This window comes from Zea mays, chromosome 6, assembly GCF_902167145.1.
Source record: "Zea mays cultivar B73 chromosome 6, Zm-B73-REFERENCE-NAM-5.0, whole genome shotgun sequence".
NCBI lineage: Eukaryota > Viridiplantae > Streptophyta > Magnoliopsida > Poales > Poaceae > Zea > Zea mays.
The window spans coordinates 153,774,629-153,792,509 of NC_050101.1; the positions used below are offsets into that span (position 1 = coordinate 153,774,629).

Consider the following 17,881-nt stretch of genomic DNA (forward strand, 5'->3'; position numbering starts at 1 on the left):
TAGTTCATTTGTATGCAAGGTGTGGGGTAAACGAAACTAGAGTAACATATTAGGTCCCATCAAGTTAACCTGAGCATGTCACCGTGATTATAGAGAACATTATTAGGTAAAGAAAGGTGATCAAGGCCACAACTTGCCTTTTTTGGTGCAACTCCGTACTTGTCCAATTTGGTCTTCCAGTACCTCAAGACCTAGCTTATACTCGCAACAACACATATAGATAGACATGTAATGGATAAAAAATAACATTACACCAAACATGGAATCAAACTGCTTAAGAATATTCTACGCGACGCTACGAGACCGTGGGTTCGAGAGCCACTAAATTATGAGTTAAAATGGAGAAGATATAGATTTTCTAAGATTTCTATATTTATTTTACACTGGAAATCAAATTCTATATTCATTTTTCAATTATTTAATCACTGTTGGACGAAGATATCAGGATCTATTTTGTAAATTCCAGTACTCATTTATGATATCTTTACCACACATGTGGATGGCGAGTCAATATAGAGAAAAGTGGAGGTCTCTTTAGCAAAAAAAAAAACATGGCCGAAGGGATATGCTTTGCTCTGGACTGTTTGATCTAAAACCGGACACTATGGTTAGATCTAACTTAAAGTGAATCGTTACGCATTTGTGGCTCTCGGATCGTCGACCGACGGGTACGATTTAAAATACTTGAGATTGAATACTAGACGCAGGATCGGACGAACCGACCAGATTAATCCGGCCGAAACATTACACGCGTTCTAATATCAGTCTATCATCCGCCGATCAACGGCCACATGTGCACCTCCCACACTCAGACCGGGAGGCCCCCGCTCCTACGCTAAACATAGAAATAATTAAAAAATATGTACGTCTAAACAGGGTACAAGAAAGGTCTAAGAAAATCGTGGCGAATAAGTAATCCAATCAAATCATTTATGGTGTGTGTCTACGACCGATTTCGCCAGCTCAACTCTCCCTTCTCAATGGAGTTTCTGGACCATTAACTTTGGACTTTGGAGATGATCTCCATTCGGTTGTGCCACCGTCTCGTCTTTGTCGGCCTACGCGCTTCTGCCTATTGTGGGTGTGGCGTAGTTTTTTTTTTACATCTTCTGCTCACTCCTCTTTTGACAGGCAGTGGGCCGGGCTTGCCAAGCCTATTGCAGCAGGGCGCTTCTCTTCACCCTCCGCAACTAGGAAATATTTCATGTGCATATGGAATTTTGGTGTATATGATAACATATATTAAATCGTGACATTGTATTTTAGACAGGGGCGAATCTAGGGGGGTTTATCGGGGTCAGCCGACCCCGATAAATTTTATAAATCCTTTAGCAAAATACTGTTAAAGTTCATAAAAAATTGTATGATATAGCAAAGCTGCTCTTGATGATCCCGATCATATTTTCGGCTAGATTCGCCACTGATTTTAGATCCAACAATCTACTGTACTTACATTTTCATGTACAGAGCAGAATAAAAATACCAATGGGTAATGGTGGAAAGTGTTGTTTGCAAAATATAGAGGACAACAAAAACACTAAATCGAATATGATTAATCATGATTTAATACGTAGCCGTCCGCAATGTCCAACGGGTATATGTATGATCGTGCAAAACATTGTAGGCATGTGTATAATCGTACAAAACATTGTTTTATACGTGGAGATTAAAACTAAAAGATGTGGATGCTGCTGAAAATTAACCCGCGCACCCATCAGCTTGTTGTCTGTGATGATTCCACGCCCAGGCTGTTCAAAGTCAAGCATACAACAGCGTGCGCCCCAGCAGCTGTCATTATTTTGTTCTAGATGAATGCGATTTCCCTAGCCGGTGCTTTTGGCTTTTTGAACCTCATCAAGAAGCATCCATCGGTTTGACAGCACCGTCTACGTGCCCATCTTCCGGAGACGGAAGAATATTGTAGAGCAGTGCGACAGAGTTCCCCGATCGAAGCAGATTGAGGTCCACTGTGCTGTACTGCTGTGCGTCAATCATGGAAGCAATCCACCTTGCCTACGTGCTCGTCTTCCTCTTGCCCATCCTCCTCCTCCGTCTCCGGCGCCGCGGGCCTCCTCCAGTCAAGCGGCCACGAACAACGACGGCCCACTGCCCGCACCCCAGCCCGGTCCTGGGCAACACCCTCCACTTCATCCGCAACCGCCGCCGCTTCTTCGACTGGTACGCGGACATGCTCCGCGCCGCGCCGTCCGGTGCCATCGAGGCGTGGGGGCCCTTGGGCGCGGGCCACGCCGTCACCACCGCCAGCCCGGCCGACGTCGACCACCTCCTGCGCTCCAGCTTCGACAAGTACGCCAAGGGCGCGCTCTTCCGCGACGCCACCGCGGATCTCATCGGCGACGGGCTCTTCGCCGCCGACGGCCGCCTCTGGAGCCTCCAGCGGAAGCTGGCGTCGCACGCCTTCTCGTCCCGCTCGCTCCGCCGGTTCACCGACGGCGTCCTCGACGTGCACCTGCGCCGCCGCTTCCTGCCGCTCCTGGACGCCGCAGCCAGGGACGGCGGGGCCGTGGACCTGCAGGACGCGCTGCGCCGGTTCGGGTTCCGCACCATCTGCCACGTCGCGTTCGGCGTGGAGGGCCTGGACGACGACGCCAGGAGGCAGGATGCGCTCTTCGCGGCGTTCGACGCGGCCGTCGAGATCTCCTTCCGGCGCGCGCTCACGCCGGCCACGTTCGTGCGGCGGCTCACCAAGCTGCTCGACGTTGGCAAGTCGCGCCGGCTCCGAGAGGCCGTCCATGCCATCGACGACTACGCCATGTCCGTCGTCGAATCCAAGGTGGCGCGTCGGAGGAACAGCCTCGACGACGGGGCCGCGGACCTGCTGTCGCGGTTCATGGCGGCCATGGACGACGGCGGCGGCAGCGACAGCGAGCTCGGCGCCATGTTCCCCACGCCAGCGGCCAAGCTCCGGTTCCTGCGGGACGTGGTCGTCACCTTCGTACTCGCCGGGAAGGACACGACGTCGTCGGCGCTGACCTGGTTCTTCTGGCTCCTCGCCGCCAACCCGCGGTGCGAGCGGCGCGCCCACGAGGAGGCCGCGTCGTGCTGCGGTGACGGCGGCGACGTGAAGGGGATGCACTACCTGCACGCCGCGATCACCGAGGCGATGCGGCTGTACCCGCCGGTGCCGTTCAACGGGCGGGTCGCGGTGCGCGACGACGTGCTGCCGAGCGGCGCGGCTCTGCGAGCCGGTTGGTACGCCAACTACTCGGCGTACGCGATGGGCCGGATGGAGAAGCTGTGGGGCAAGGACTGCTTGGAGTTCGTGCCGGAGCGGTGGCTAGGCGAGGGCGGCGAGTTCGTGCCGGTCGACGCCGCGCGGTTCCCGGTGTTCCACGCTGGGCCGCGGGTGTGCCTCGGGAAGGAGATGGCGTACGTGCAGATGAAGACGGTCGCCGCGGCCGTGCTCCGGAGGTTTAGGTTGGACGTGGTGGCGCCGGTGGCTAACATGGAGGCGCCGCCGGCGTACGAGATGACGGCAACGATGAAGATGAAAGGAGGGCTGTTGGTGCGGCTCTGCAGTCGGGAAGACTAGTCGTTACAGACTATGGGCTATGGCGGCTGTTCTTCCTTGACACGTAAATTGCTTGGAAAGACCTCCTAAAAGTCATCACACCACATAAAAGTCTTCGCACCGCTACAGCTCTGTGAAAAGACTTTGGACGTACTAGGAGTAGTGGAGTATTTTAGGAATGGTTGGGCTAGGTTGTACACTTGTACTCATCTGTCCGCAATCATCTACACTCACTACTACACGAACATCTTCTACAGTGTTTCCCTTCAGCAATTTTACCTATCGAGTATAAAGAAATAAACTATTTTACCAATAAGTAGAGCATATGATTAAATAAAATTGAAGAGACAAATATGTGCTTGCTCATACCATTGTAAATCTCATGCAACTCATCATAATAAGCGAAGGACTTGTTCTTTCATTTTTGCAAATTTTCTGGAAGTTCATAAGAGCATCTAGAGTCTGTTGAATAATTAGACAAATTCCAGATTAAATTCCGAATATAAATCATGACCAAATTAGAAGAACTAAAGTAAAAAGCCAAATCAGATGATGCGTACTGATTAGACATACTGATAGATGGCGCGCGTCGGAATCAGCAGGGTCGACGACGTCGAAGCAGCGAAATCAGCAGGGTCGATGAGGTCAGAAGATCACGAGCAGTCGCATGAAGACGCCTCCCAAAAACCTTATTCGCCTTCTCCCGGTGCAGGATCTAGAAGACGAAGGGTTCTGTAGACCTGCTCTCCTGATCGCAGATGCACGTCTGCGGTCGGGATGAAGAGAACTAGAAGGCGGCTCAGCTGTGAAGAGAGGCGAAAGTGAAAACTGGATAATTTGGATGCTGGCTGCCGGGCTCCTTTTATAGAGCCGAGTCCGCGACCCCCGATCTTATCCGCCCACAAAAATCTCGCGATCAGTTGAGATTTTATAGCGATCGGTTAGAATAAACGTAACAGCCAAGTAATCAAAAAATCAGACGGCAAAAGGTAGTCGCGCCCCCGCAAGGCGAGGGGCCGGATTTCGGCGGACCATTCACGCGCATGTCATGCACCTGCGCCCTTCATACCGGCCAGGCGAGGCGAGCGTGCGCGTGCGGCTCTCCACACTCTCTCTTCTCATCCATGACTTGGTGAGTGAGTGTAGCTTCCATATTTAAGCTAGCTCTACTCCATTATAACTAGCAATATGGTGCTATTGGTTCCACCTATTCCCTAGCCATACACTTATATGGGCTTTTGTGATTTTTCTGGGATTTATTTGAATTTCTCAATTGGGCCTAGCCCATAAATCCTAACAGAGTCTTATAATTAGGTCCTAAAATTTAAAATAGGACCCAAGTCAAATGGTTTTAAGGCCCAACAAGATTTTATGATCCAATAATAAGTCCTATAATCATTGATTCTATCTTCATGCTATCCATTGTCTGGTTCTTGCATTTTTTGCCGGCATCCGTTCTACGGCCAGGGATTTATCATCTGTCATACAACAAGTGAGCAAACATACGCACCATCCTACTGGACCTGCTACATATGTTTGCTGCCAGGAAAGTGTAGAAGAACCAGCATCAGATAATGCTCGGCATGGGCGCCGGGAAGGAGCAATGTTCATTCGAAAGGAGGAAGGTACGTACACAGTGCTGACGCTAGGCACTGCGCTATACTGCACACTCCTCCGTCGACGAGAGTGAGACGAGACTAGGCAGGATGTGAAATTTCAAGGGACTCTCGCGATGCGGAGAAAAGAAATAGGATGTGAAATAGGAGTCTAGGACCTTAGTCTTGAGTCCTAAATCAGTTTGATGAAATTTGATAAAAATAGGACCTCCGTTGGAGGTTGTTTTTCTTCCTTGAGCGCTATAATTCAAAATAGAACCTCATTTAAGACCCTTACTCTTGTTGGAGATGTTCTTAGTCTTGGAGTCCTAAATTAGTTTGATGAAATTTGAAAAAAAATAGAAACTCTGTTCGAGGTTGTTTTTCTTCCTTGAGCTCTATAATTCAAAATAGGATCTTATTTAAGACCCTTGTTGGAGATGCTCTAAACCATCAAAAGCTGTCGCCATCTTCAGAAGTCAGAATATTGTCCCAACCAAATCCGCTCTTTGACAGGATGGTCTTCACTGTGTTCTAATCCTTCTTTAGCCTTTGCTCACTGTCCTTCAATTGTGACACAACAAAATTTGCTGATACAAACTTGTCATTCAAACGATTTACCATACTATTCCAAGCCTCTTTAGACCACCCATTCTGCGCACGGTGTCTTGGTGAGTTGTACTCTTTGTGGATGCTCATAAAAAAAGGTTCTAAATGGAGGCAGGTCGGTGGAGCGGGGTGGAGCTCAGCATGGAGGCAGCTCGGTGGATGTCCAATCGCCATGGAGTGGGGTAGGTCTGCGCGGGCGCTGGTCAGCCATACCGCGATGGAGGTCCGGCGGGCGTTGGTTTTCTTCGCTCCTCGCATCTCGGATGGAGACGACATTAGCTATGCTCGCCGGTGGGTGTTCCCGGAGTCCCTGTGTCTAACAAAGATAACCCACAGATACATATGACAGTCTACGTGACATAATATCCAAACTACTAAAAGTACTTTAACATATATGACAATCTATCAGACAAAATGTACTATAACAAAATAGCTTGAATTTTACATAGCTGAACCATATTACGATACAACAGCTTGAAAACCGAAGCTTTTTTTTTTTGGCTAGTTTCCAAGCATCAGAAACCACTGTTTAGCACATGCTAAACAACAGAGTGCCGAGGTGGGGATCGAGACAGCAGTAGTACTGTAGTAGCAGGAACAGGAAGTCATAGTGCGTTTTCACTCTCAGTTTGTATCACAGTGATTTGTGGGAACTTATGGTCAATTTCGTGAGGGTGAGAGCCTACCCATGAACCACGTAGTGTTCTGACTCCTGAGACATTAAGAAAGAATTCTGAAATAGAACTCGAGGGAAAAATAAGCCTTCTTCCTCCTTGCTACTGAGGTAAACTTTTCCTCCTCGATTGTTGTCTGAGATTTCTCAAAGCTCTGAATTGATCTCAGTGAAGGCCAATTGTGTTACTGAGCACCAAGAGCGGCCTCGAAACTGAAACATGTTCACAACCTAAGAATAATGTGTATGGGCATATAGGAATAGATTCATAAAAACGTTTGAGACCAAAGTAGAAATTAAAAATGTTTATTGGGAATCCTGTAGTCAATGATAGACGAAACGCATAGGAGAAGCAAAAGAACAAGCAACAACCTTTCCTCATCGAGTGGAAAATGCGACTTTTTTTCCTCGCGAAAGTGCGTAATAAAGAAACTCTTGCACATCTTATTGGGCCTGACGACTCCTGAGCAGGCAGCAGCGCTTCAGACTGATGAATTGCCGGCGCCCACCAAGGAGAGCAGCGCGTCCCTGTAGTGTCCGTGCGCCTTGGCCGCGATGACGTCCTCCAGCTTGGCCCCGAACTGCTGGTGGTAGGCGGCTCTGATGTCGTCCATGTCGTGGTCCGACCGCGTCACCGCCACCCTCGTCAGGGCCTCCTTCCCGTGGTGGTCGGCGCTGTCCCTCAGCGCGCCCTCAATCACCTGTCACGTTCATCTCTGACTCTGAGTGACACTACCATACCATCACAGCTTACAAAGCTTTCCTTTTTATTTTTCGGGTGCGCCGGCGTCGGCCCCATATTACCTGGCTGAAGTACTTGGCCGGCGCGACGAGGCAGAGCACGGTCTCCAGCAGGGTCTCCTCCCCGCGTTGGCGCAGGTCCTCCTCGACGTGCCTGCCGTGCATCTCCTTGTAGTACATGAACGTCTGCACGAGGTGGGGCTTGCTCCTGGTGGTCAGGATGCGGAGCACCTCGTCGTTCTCCACCAGCTTCCCGTTCCCGGCGCGCTTCACGGCGGCACCCAGCGCCTCGGCCTCCGCCTTCGCCACCTCCTTGTCCACCCGTGGGCCCTCGTACCTGTACGCGCTCACCAGCCCGACCAGCAGCTGCGCACACGCAGGAAAAAAAAATCGCGGTCAGGTCAGGAGCAGAGGAGCTTTGCTGCCAGAGAGAGCGCGAGCGTCGGCAGCTCCGTCCATCCAGCTGTGCGCGGCGCTCACGCTGCAGTAGGGCTTGTCCCGGGCGCGGTGCGCGACGTCCTCCTCGAGGGAGCGGTGGAAGAGCGCCTGGTACGCCCGGCGCGCGCCCAGCAGCTCGTCGGCGGACCGCGCGCAGGCGACCTCCACGACGACGGCGGGCGGGTGGTGGTGGTGGTGGTGCAGGACGTGGTGCGCCAGCCGCGCGTCGCGCTCCCACGGGTGCGTCGCCCACAGCACCACCAGGTCCCTGAACCGCGCGAACTCGGCGGCCAGGTGCAGCATGTACTCCTCCTCGCGCCGGTCCATGTCGCCGCCGTGGCTGCTGAAGAAGCCCGGGAATCCCTTGCGGAACGCGGACCGCTTCTCGGGCTGCCCGCGCCACCGTGCCAGCGCCGACACCATCGCCGGCTCGTCCACGCCGAGCCCGCCAAGGCCTTCAGTTATTCACGCACAGATTAGTTCTGAGCAACGGCCGACGACAGAAGGAAAGGATCGTGCAAATATATAATTTTTTTCCAGTTCGGTGATGCCAACCTGAGAAGGCCCTGGTGAGTTGCTGCACTTCGTCGGCCATTGCCTGGATCTCCAACGAAACCGGAGCAGAGGAGACGATGAGCGATCGAGGACTTCGTTCTGTTTCTGTGTGTGCTCTGGTATGCTTCTCGAGTTGTTTGCTGGATGATCTTTATACTGCAACGCGAAACCGTGTGTTTTGGAAGACAATTATACAAAGGGCGATGCAGGCAATTTGATATGTCTGCTTTTACACACGTATAGAATCTCTGCGCCTAATTATGAAAGGGCCGTCAGTAGTTTACACGTGTGTAGGTATGTGCTTAAGCATTAATCTAGCTAGAGTCTGTCTGTCCCCGTTGAAATGGAAAGGGGCAGACTGATCGACGGGTTGGTGTGTGTGTCATCATCCATATCGTCGTGCAAGGTTATTAACAGGCTACCCAAATCACCGTCTCACTGTCATGCTGAACTCTTAAAATGTTTGGTGTTTGCACGCTCTCCCTCTAAAATGTCTATATCAATAAGATGTATATTTCACCTAACATTTTCAGTTAAACAATGCTAGTATATATGTCTCCAAACACCTGTGAAATTGCACGAACCATTGGTGACAGATTTCTATCGCTTTCAGTTTTAGGTGTTCTGTTCCCATCGTTATCATGGTCAATTGCATGCAATTGTTTCGATTTTGTCACCGTTCCACTCGTTTGGGAATATGTGATGCACTGGATAAGAATAGCTCTGTTTCCTATCTCATTTTGAATGGGCTCTCGAATCTCGATTCTGCCTTCTGTCAATAATAATAATAATAAAACCTGGAACCACATAAAAAAGGAACATTATGTATACAATAAGTTGGCTGATTTTGCAACTACGGAAGAAATTATGATCCAAGAAATATTTGTGAAGCAAGCAGTCCAGTCCAGCTTGTCATCCTTATCGTCGCCAACAGCTAGCATGGCACCAGCATTACTTATTGCCATCTAATTATGGTTAGCTTGCGTCGCGTTCACGTACGTAGTTAGGACATACGCTCCTCAAATACGATCACGTGGTTTAGGGAAAAATGAAGGACATCTCCACCACTGGTTCATCGTTTGTGTGGTCATAGACGTTCACATTATTATACCGTAAGTTTATCTAAAATATTGTTTTACATCGTAGATTGTACTGTTCATACATTGAAGTTTAAATATAAGTATGAGAATAAGTATGCTCCACACTTGCTGACGCCTTTTAAAACAAAGGTGTACTGTCAGAAGCTTCTAGCATGCTCATCAGAACTACAGTGACCCTTTGGCCAACGTGAGGAACATGTAGTACTGTCCTGGCCTCTTGGATAAGCGATCACCCTCACCCATCGTCGCGTTCTTGGGTACAACAGCTGGGGCCAACAATGTCTGCCCTTCAAATCGTGGGCCAGGATCCATCGAGGATGGGTAGGTCACCTTCTTCGATCACTGATGAGGAGCACAGTGGCCACACGAGAGAAGGACTACACGATCTGTGACACGCGGGCGAACAGATCGCCAATAATAATTGTAGAGAAAAGGAAAGAGACTGAGTTGCTGACCTGTTTGTACATTGGACATTGCCACATAGCTTGCCTTGTGCGTTTTTGCTAATGAGTAATGGCTAGTGGTTATCGCTTTTTTGCTGCGTTGGCGACCAAATTATTCAACTTTTGAGAAGAATAATAAAAAAACTAGCCATATGCTTGTGATCCGCAAGAACATTATATAACAGATGGTCTATTGTCAGCTCCAGCATCGCAAACTGTATGATCGATATATATATTTTTTTACATATACATATATTGTTTCTGAAACACTTGCGTTAGAACTATTGGGCAAAACAAGAGAGATGAAGCTGTCTGGTTGATTGCTTTGGCGCTAAGATTTCTGGTTGTTGCATGCAGTGCCGGTTTGGAAAAAAAGAACTTTGAAAGTGACAGAGAAAGAGGACTAATAAATAACTAAAATAAGTGTGTGCGTTTCACATGCGGAGCAACAAAAAAAAAAACTATCATGTGCTGAAGGGGCGCATCGGTGTGAAACGTGCAAGCCGGGACAGATTTTGAAAAGGTTCTTGATATTGTTTGTTCTCACGCCCATAATATTCCTTCTTGTAGTATTCCATAAGCTGGAAGGTTAATTGCGTATCTTTGCACGCGATGAGCTTTCCTCCGCTTTTGACGGAGTTTTTTTTTATCTCTCTCTCTCTAAGAGATGTACCTTTAATTTCGATGATTAAACCTTATGGCCTAAGCAACGATCCAGGTTTTCAAGGGCGTAGGTTAGCCTCCAAAACAGGGGTGTTGAGCACCAAATTGAGCGCGCGGACGGTCCGGCCTTGAGGCCGGACGGTCCGCGGTCCGGACGGTCCGCGCCTGTGGGCCGGACGGTCCGCGCGGGCGCAGAGCAGATTAGGGTTCCGAGTTTTGTGCTACGGTTGTTAGCTAAAATCGCGGGATAAGCTCGGAAATTAGTTTGTAAAGGGTCCAGCCCCCCTCCTCTATAAATAGAGAGGTATACGTCCGATTTGTAATCAACAATCGAATCAATACAACTTTTATTCGCATTTTATCCTAGGAGTAGTTCTAGTCTAGTTTAGGTTTAGCCTCTCAATCCCAAATTTTTCGCCTCTCTTCGACTCTACGCCGATTAGAGGAGTCTAGGTCGGCCGGCCCGAGCCTAGACACCACCTAGGATCTCTCCTCCCCGACGGGGTCCCTCCCGGGAGCGAGATCCAGGCGCCGCCGGCGACTTCCGCCGCCCCTGCACACGCGCGGACCGTCCGGCCCCAGGGCGCGGACCGTCCGGACGTCAGGCAGGAAACCCTAGCCCCTACGCCAGGGCCGCGGACCGTCCGCCCCTGCGCAGAGAGTACCACCGCGCCTCGCACCAGGCCGCGGACCGTCCGGCCCCGCGCGCGGACCGTCCGCCCCTGTGCAGAGAGCACCGCCGCCGGTTCTTCTTGAGTATTTGGCGCTCCGAAAAGGCGTCAACATACTTTTTGGCGACTCCGCTGGGGACAACACATATAGACCTATCAAATCGGCCCTCAATGGCCGGTTCAAAAGATAGCTCTGAGGTTTCCACCAGCAATATCATCACACCGACATGGGAAGCCTTGCCGGCTGAAGAACAGCTCCTGTTCGAGGAGCGCCAGGAGCAGCTGATCCAAGAAGCAAAGACGAAGTTCCTGGCTGACTTCAAAGTGGATAGGAACAACAAAGTCGTTCGGCAACGGGCGACAGATCTGGCTTCGCTCCGACCTACTACGATTACCCCAAATGTAAGTAGCACCAACGAACTCCAATCTCTTAAGGCTTACATAGACGAACAGCGAGAACAGATGCAAAATATCATAGGGGTTATGCAAAACGATTGTAGGAGACTAGTACGTGCATTTGATAAATCTAGTATAGCAAATTTTCCTTCACACAAGGTTGAATTAGGAGATAATACACGTAATACATCGGTTACAGGTTGTCACGACCAGTCACAACCCCCTTATGGGATGCCGATGGACACGTACCCTGAGCAAACGCAAATCGGCAGTAAACCAGCCGATCTACACATGTCCGGACCGTCCGCTCGCGAGCGCGGACCGTCCGGGTCAGCCACAACCGGGCCCATTTTTAATGAGTTACCTAGACACACACCCGAGCCACCACATAGGGCACCGAATTTAAACTATCCAGTCGGATGGTCCGCATACAACGACGGACGGTCCGCATATAACCACGGACGGTCCGGGTACATATCCGGACAGTCCGCGCATGAATCTTTTGAGGAGGATTATTACCTAAATCCTCACCCGTCCCAGCAACACTTCCCATCACACTATGCAATGCACCAGCCCATTAATTCAAGATCCAGAGCCCAGGAAAGCTTTCCGGCCCCACCCAGGAGGCCGGAAAGAAACGATCAAACATATGAGCCATATAGCGCAAATGGAAATGCACCACGTAGCTCAAACCAATGGGGGGAACGACAACATACTAACATGCAACCAACCCCACCTATGTTTGACCAGAGAGCCGGTGGTCTTGCACCGGCTGCCATTGGTATAGTGAGGGAAGAAATAGCCGGGGCGTTCCGAGATAAGCTCGGAGTAAGCATGATCCCTGGGGGGCAATCATATCGGAAGCCTTATGACAGCCGATTTGATCACCACCCATACCCACAGGGAACTAGGATACCCGAGTTTGCAAAGTTTTCGGGTGACCAAGGAAAGAGCACGCGTGAGCACATAGGCCAGTTCCTAGCACAATTAGGAGAATTGGCCGACACCGAAGCATTCCGTGTGCGTTTATTTTCATTATCCTTAACAGGGACTGCATTCACATGGTATGCCACGCTCCCTCCTAATTCCATTTTGTCATGGGGAGACTTAGAGCAAAAATTTCATGAACACTTCTTCTCTGGTGATTATGAGCTAGATTTAGTAGACTTAGTGACCCTACGACAAGAAAAGGATAAATCGGTTAGTGATTATATCCGGAGATTCCAGGATACGAGAAACCGATGCTTTCAAATTCATTTAACAGATAAACAACTGGCGGGAATAGCCTTTGATGGATTGCGCTATTATTTAAAAGAGAGATTAGAAGGATTCAGTTCTTTACTTTAGCACAATTACATCAGAGAGCTTCGGCTTGTGAAAGCCGAAGCAAAGAACTAGTCAGAACGGTTCATCATAATGTCCCTATAGTAGAACACAATCAAGTAGTTCGGACGATGAACCAAAGAAAGTTTACACTGCCGAAATAGTTTGGCCCGAGCAGGCCAAATCTTCGGCTTGCTACTCCTTGCAGTGAGTTCAAAAGGAACGACAAGAGGAGGTTAAGTTTACATTTAATGTCGGCAAATGTGATAAGATATTCGATGAATTACTAAAAAATGGTAACATTAAAATTGATTATATCGTTCCACCTGCCGACGAACTAAAGCGTCGCGCATACTGCAAGTGGCACAACTCATTTTCACATGCCACTAATGATTGTAATGTGTTCCGACGACAAATTCAATCGGCCATTAATGAGGGACGATTGAAATTTCAGGAGGACACGGAGCCCTTCCCAACGAATGTGATCGACTTTAATGGCAAAAAGGTCCTAATTCGGCCCAACACAGCCGATAAGGGCAAAGACAAAGAAGTCATCATCGGCAACGCACGGGAGGCCGATGGAAACAACAAAATTTCTTGCAGGAAAGTGATGGCCGAGAAGACTCCTGATGGAGGGGAGACACTGAAGGTAACCATCACAAACTCCAGCGCTGGGGGGCAAGCACAGACAAGGGGATATGCGCGAGAACCCATACTACGCATCGCAGACGGTCCGGTGTCTATGCGCGGACGGTCCGTAACATCACCGGACGGTCCGAAGCGTTCCGACGGACGGTCCGGCAACGTCAAAGAGCCGCGGCAACCACGTACCTTCAAACCACGACGACCAGAAATAGGTACGTGGAAAACTAACACGTTCAAGGCAACTGGTCGGTTGGTAAAATCTAGCCCGACCTTTGATCAATTATTGTCTAAATATGTGAAAAAGAAGGCTGGCTCCAGCGACCGGACACCAAAGGGACCTCGCTTACCCACCCAGGTGCGACGGCAGGTTAGGCCGATTGGACCACCACACCAATCAGAAAGGACGGAAGGTCATAATGTTCAATTAAGACCTAACGTACCTGCATGGACACCTCCACCACCATATCCACCTATGCTATATCCATACACATACATACCTCCACCATATGTCCCAAATCAAATGTGGGGCATGCCACCATACCCATTTGGGATGCCACAGTACCCCGCTTGGGGGGCACCCCAAACATCTGTATTCAATAGGTTGACACCTCCAGTACAAGACCGATTGAGAGCCCCTCAATCTGGTCCACGAGCACAGGCCCAGCAAGATTGCCGAACAACTCAGCCCCAAAGGCTGACTAATCCGGCAGGGGGACATACAGCTATAACCTCCAACAGTACGAAAAAGGGAGAGGTCATTAAAATAGGAGCGACAGATGTCGTCGTACAGCAAAATAACGAAGGGCCGATGATTTTTGGTGAATCGACCAACACAAGCAAAAAAGAAAGTACGACTGTCAATAAAATAGCCGATCCAAAATACTCCATGCCCCGATGGTGTCCATCGGGATTGACACGATCGCAAAAGCGAAAATTACAGCGCCTTAGGACAAAGGAGAATCAGGAGAAGGAGGCGGAAAAAATATTCAATGACACGCATCCGCAGTATCCGCCACCACAAAAGAGATGGAGACCAAAGGCCGTTGAGGAAAATCAAACGGCCATAAAGACAGAAAATAAAACAACTGTGCAGCTCTTTGCAGGTATGGCAGACAGTCCGGCTATAAAGACCGGACCAACCGTACAGGGCGCGGACCGTCCGACCCCTGAGGCCGGACCATCCGCACTACACCAAGACACCTCCGACGATGTACCGACACCCATGGAGGAAGATGACCTGCAAAGAGAAGACCTGGTCGACTATGAAGCTACGCCAGAACACTTGGAAAATTAGGAAAAGCTAGGTGACAGATTGGTCAGGATCAGTATGCTCGCTCGACGGTGTTGGGACTGACAGTTCGATCAAAGATAAAGGGGTCACGTCCGAGACCAAGACGACTGCGTACCATCCTAGTAAGTGGCAAGATGCCTAAGAAAATCGATGTGATAACATCGAGTTAATTGCTTTTGGTTCGCTCAGCTCCACCAAAAGGCAGGGGGCATATGTTGAGCACCAAATTGAGCGCGCGGACGGTCCGGCCCTGAGGCCGGACGGTCCGCAGTCCGGACGGTCCGCGCCTGTGGGCCGGACGGTCCGCGCGGGCGCAGAGCAGATTAGGGTTCCGAGTTTTGTGCTACGGTTGTTAGCTAAAATCGCGGGATAAGCTCGGAAATTAGTTTGTAAAGGGTCCAGCCCCCCTCCTCTATAAATAGAGAGGTATACGGCCGATTTGTAATCAACAATTGAATCAATACAACTTTTATTCGCATTTTATTCTAGGAGTAGTTCTAGTCTAGTTTAGGTTTAGCCTCTCAATCCCAAATTTTTCGCCTCTCTTCGACTCTACGCCGATTAGAGGAGTCTAGGTCGGCCGGCCCGAGCCTAGACACCACCTAGGATCTCTCCTCCCCGACGGGGTCCCTCCCGGGAGCGAGATTCAGGCGCCGCCGGCGACTTCCGCCGCCCCTGCACACGCGCGGACCGTCCGGCCCCAGGGCGCGGACCGTCCGGACGTCAGGCAGGAAACCCTAGCCCCTACGCCAGGCCGCGGACCGTCCGGCCCCAGGCCGCGGACCGTCCGCCCCTGCGCAGAGAGTACCACCGCGCCTCGCACCAGGCCGCGGACCGTCCGCCCCTGTGCAGAGAGCACCGCCGCCGGTTCTTCTTGAGTATTTGGCGCTCCGAAAAGGCGTCAACAAGGGGCAAAGAACGCAAGTGACCCATAAAATTTGTGGTGCATTTTTGTTTTAAATTTCTTTTGCTTGCGTTATGAAATTCTGTTTGTTGTTCTAGCACGGTTCGATATGATTGAACAATTATAAATAACACATCTGAAAACGGCAAGCTTTACTATAGGCATACACATAGTAGCAAAAAATAATTTACTATAATGACTGCAAACCCCCTAAAACGTCGCTCGACTGAGCTGTACCAGTACTCAGCCAGCCAGCCAGCCCCGCTAGTCAAGGCTGTCCATTTCAATTTGGATCACATTAATGAATCCCGTAGTAGCAATTAGCCCAAAACTGGACCGAATCGTCAGCCGTGCGTGCCAGGGAACACTAACACGCCATGAAAAAACTGGCAGAGCTCATGCTCATCCTAGGTGGAGCTTTGCGCGTGTGCCATGTGTTGCTGGTGGTGCTGCCGCCGCTGCCTGGAGTGCATCCATAACATCGTCCCTCCCCTCAGCCTTCCCTTCCTCCGCTTCTCCGGCCTAGCTCTCCCAGGTGGAGGTGGAGCGGCGGCGGCGGCTTCTCCACCTGTAGTCTCCATGGCGTCCATCTCGGTCCCCAGCCGGGCCCCTTCTGCAGCCGAAGACGCCGAGAACATTAGGAAAGCAGTGCAAGGTATTTCGAGCTTGTAGGATTGGAAGGTTGCTGTTGATTGATGCCCTCCCTTGTCAAGAACAGAGCTGCCTGGACTCACACTCACTCAACTTGGGAACAGGATGGGGCACGGACGAGAAGGCGCTGATCGAGATACTGGGCCACCGGACGGCGGCGCAGCGCGCAGAGATCGCCGTGGCCTACGAGGGCCTCTACAACGAACCCATCATCGACAGACTCCACTCCGAGCTCTCCGGCGACTTCCGGGTAACTCTCCCCACCACCACCACCACCACCACCACCACCACCACCACGTTCCAAGGCGTTGATTCGATGGCTTGGAGTTGGATTGCCGACCCGACCTGACAGTTCCGTTCCTACCTCCTCGCTGGCACGGCGGTGTGGTGTGTCCTGGCCCTGGACTCCTGGCAGAGCGCGATGATGCTGTGGACGGTGGACCCGGCGGCGCGTGACGCCAAGCTCGCCCACAAGGCCATGAAGAAGCAGGGCGAGCGGTACGTGTGGGTGCTGATCGAGGTCGCCTGCGCGTCCGCGCCGGACCACCTCGTCGCCGTCAGGAAGGCCTACCGCGAGGCCTACTCCGCCTCCCTGGAGGAGGACGTCGCCGCGTGCCCGCTCTACAAGGACCCGCTCCTCAAGCAGGCGAGGCCGCTTGGCTAAGGCCTTGACATTTTCCTGGCAAAAACTAACTCTTGGCCGGCCGCCGGCCGATCTCTCACCTCAGCCGGGTGACTGACTGTCTGTCTGTCTGGCGCGCAGTTCTTGGTGCGGCTCGTGAGCTCGTACCGGTACTCCGGCGAGCTCGTCGATGACGAGCTGGCGAGGGCGGAGGCCGCGGAGCTGCACGACGCGGTGGTGGCCCGGAAGCAGCCGCTGCACGGCGACGTCGTGCGCGTCGTCAGCTCCCGGAGCAAGGCGCAGCTGAAGGCGACGTTCGAGCGGTACAGGCTGGACCACGGCAAGGCCGTCGACGAGGTCCTCGAGGAACGCCGCAGCGACCAGCTCGCGGCGGTGCTCAAGACAGCGGTGTGGTGCTTGACGTCCCCGGAGAAGCACTTCGCGGAGGTAAAAGTAAAACCCATCATTCGGTTCAGGTTCAGTTCAGTAGCAATCCGTTCGTTTCTGATGGCCTTGTTGTTCCAGGTCATCCGGAGCTCCATCGTCGGGCTTGGTACGGACGAGGAGTCCCTGACGAGGGCGATCGTCTCGCGCGCCGAGATCGACATGAAGAAGGTGAAGGAGGAGTACAGGGCCAGGTACCGCACGACGGTGACCAGCGACGTCAACGGAGACACTTCCGGATACTACAATGTCATCTTGCTCACTCTGGTCGGCCCTGAGTGAATGACCATGGATGGACGATGGATCCATATAGGTTGAAGACATTGTTTGCGACTTGTAGTTTGCTTGAACAAGATCACACTCGTTTTTGTTTGATTGAACGAAACGGCACTAGTGTTGTTTGTTCACATATGTGTACAGAACTGCTGAGTGAAATGGTGATATTTGTGGTGATCCATTTGGTGAAAATAAAACGCCAGATCGATGGGAAAACCAATTGTCTGCCTGAGTACATAGGTTAGAGAAATTGTTTGGGACTTTAGCTTGCGTGAACAAAACGATACTACTGGTGTCGTTTGTAGTTTG

The 17,881-nt window shown here is 51.2% G+C and overlaps 3 protein-coding genes across 3 annotated transcripts; 2 read left to right on the plus strand and 1 right to left on the minus strand.

Annotated features, from left to right (window-relative positions):
• The first annotated feature begins 1,918 nt into the window (after positions 1-1,918).
• Positions 1,919-3,773, plus strand: LOC100191675 (putative cytochrome P450 superfamily protein). The gene has a single exon (NM_001137104.1). It carries the CDS (start codon positions 1,994-1,996, stop codon positions 3,551-3,553), a length of 1,560 nt encoding a protein of 519 aa, NP_001130576.1. The 5' UTR covers positions 1,919-1,993; the 3' UTR covers positions 3,554-3,773.
• Positions 3,774-6,700: 2,927 nt separating this feature from the next.
• Positions 6,701-8,315, minus strand: LOC100273477 (Annexin D4). The gene is made up of 4 exons (NM_001352122.1): positions 8,144-8,315; positions 7,631-8,043; positions 7,214-7,516; positions 6,701-7,110 (listed from the first exon to the last, which is right to left on the minus strand). Exons 1-4 carry the CDS (start codon positions 8,181-8,183, stop codon positions 6,892-6,894), a joined length of 975 nt encoding a protein of 324 aa, NP_001339051.1. The 5' UTR covers positions 8,184-8,315; the 3' UTR covers positions 6,701-6,891.
• Positions 8,316-15,892: 7,577 nt separating this feature from the next.
• Positions 15,893-17,784, plus strand: LOC100274091 (annexin-like protein RJ4). The gene is made up of 5 exons (NM_001148470.2): positions 15,893-16,234; positions 16,335-16,480; positions 16,646-16,876; positions 16,994-17,299; positions 17,378-17,784. The coding sequence occupies exons 1-5, from the start codon at positions 16,012-16,014 to the stop codon at positions 17,576-17,578; spliced, it is 1,107 nt and encodes a 368-aa protein (NP_001141942.1). The 5' UTR covers positions 15,893-16,011; the 3' UTR covers positions 17,579-17,784.
• Positions 17,785-17,881: the final 97 nt, after the last annotated feature.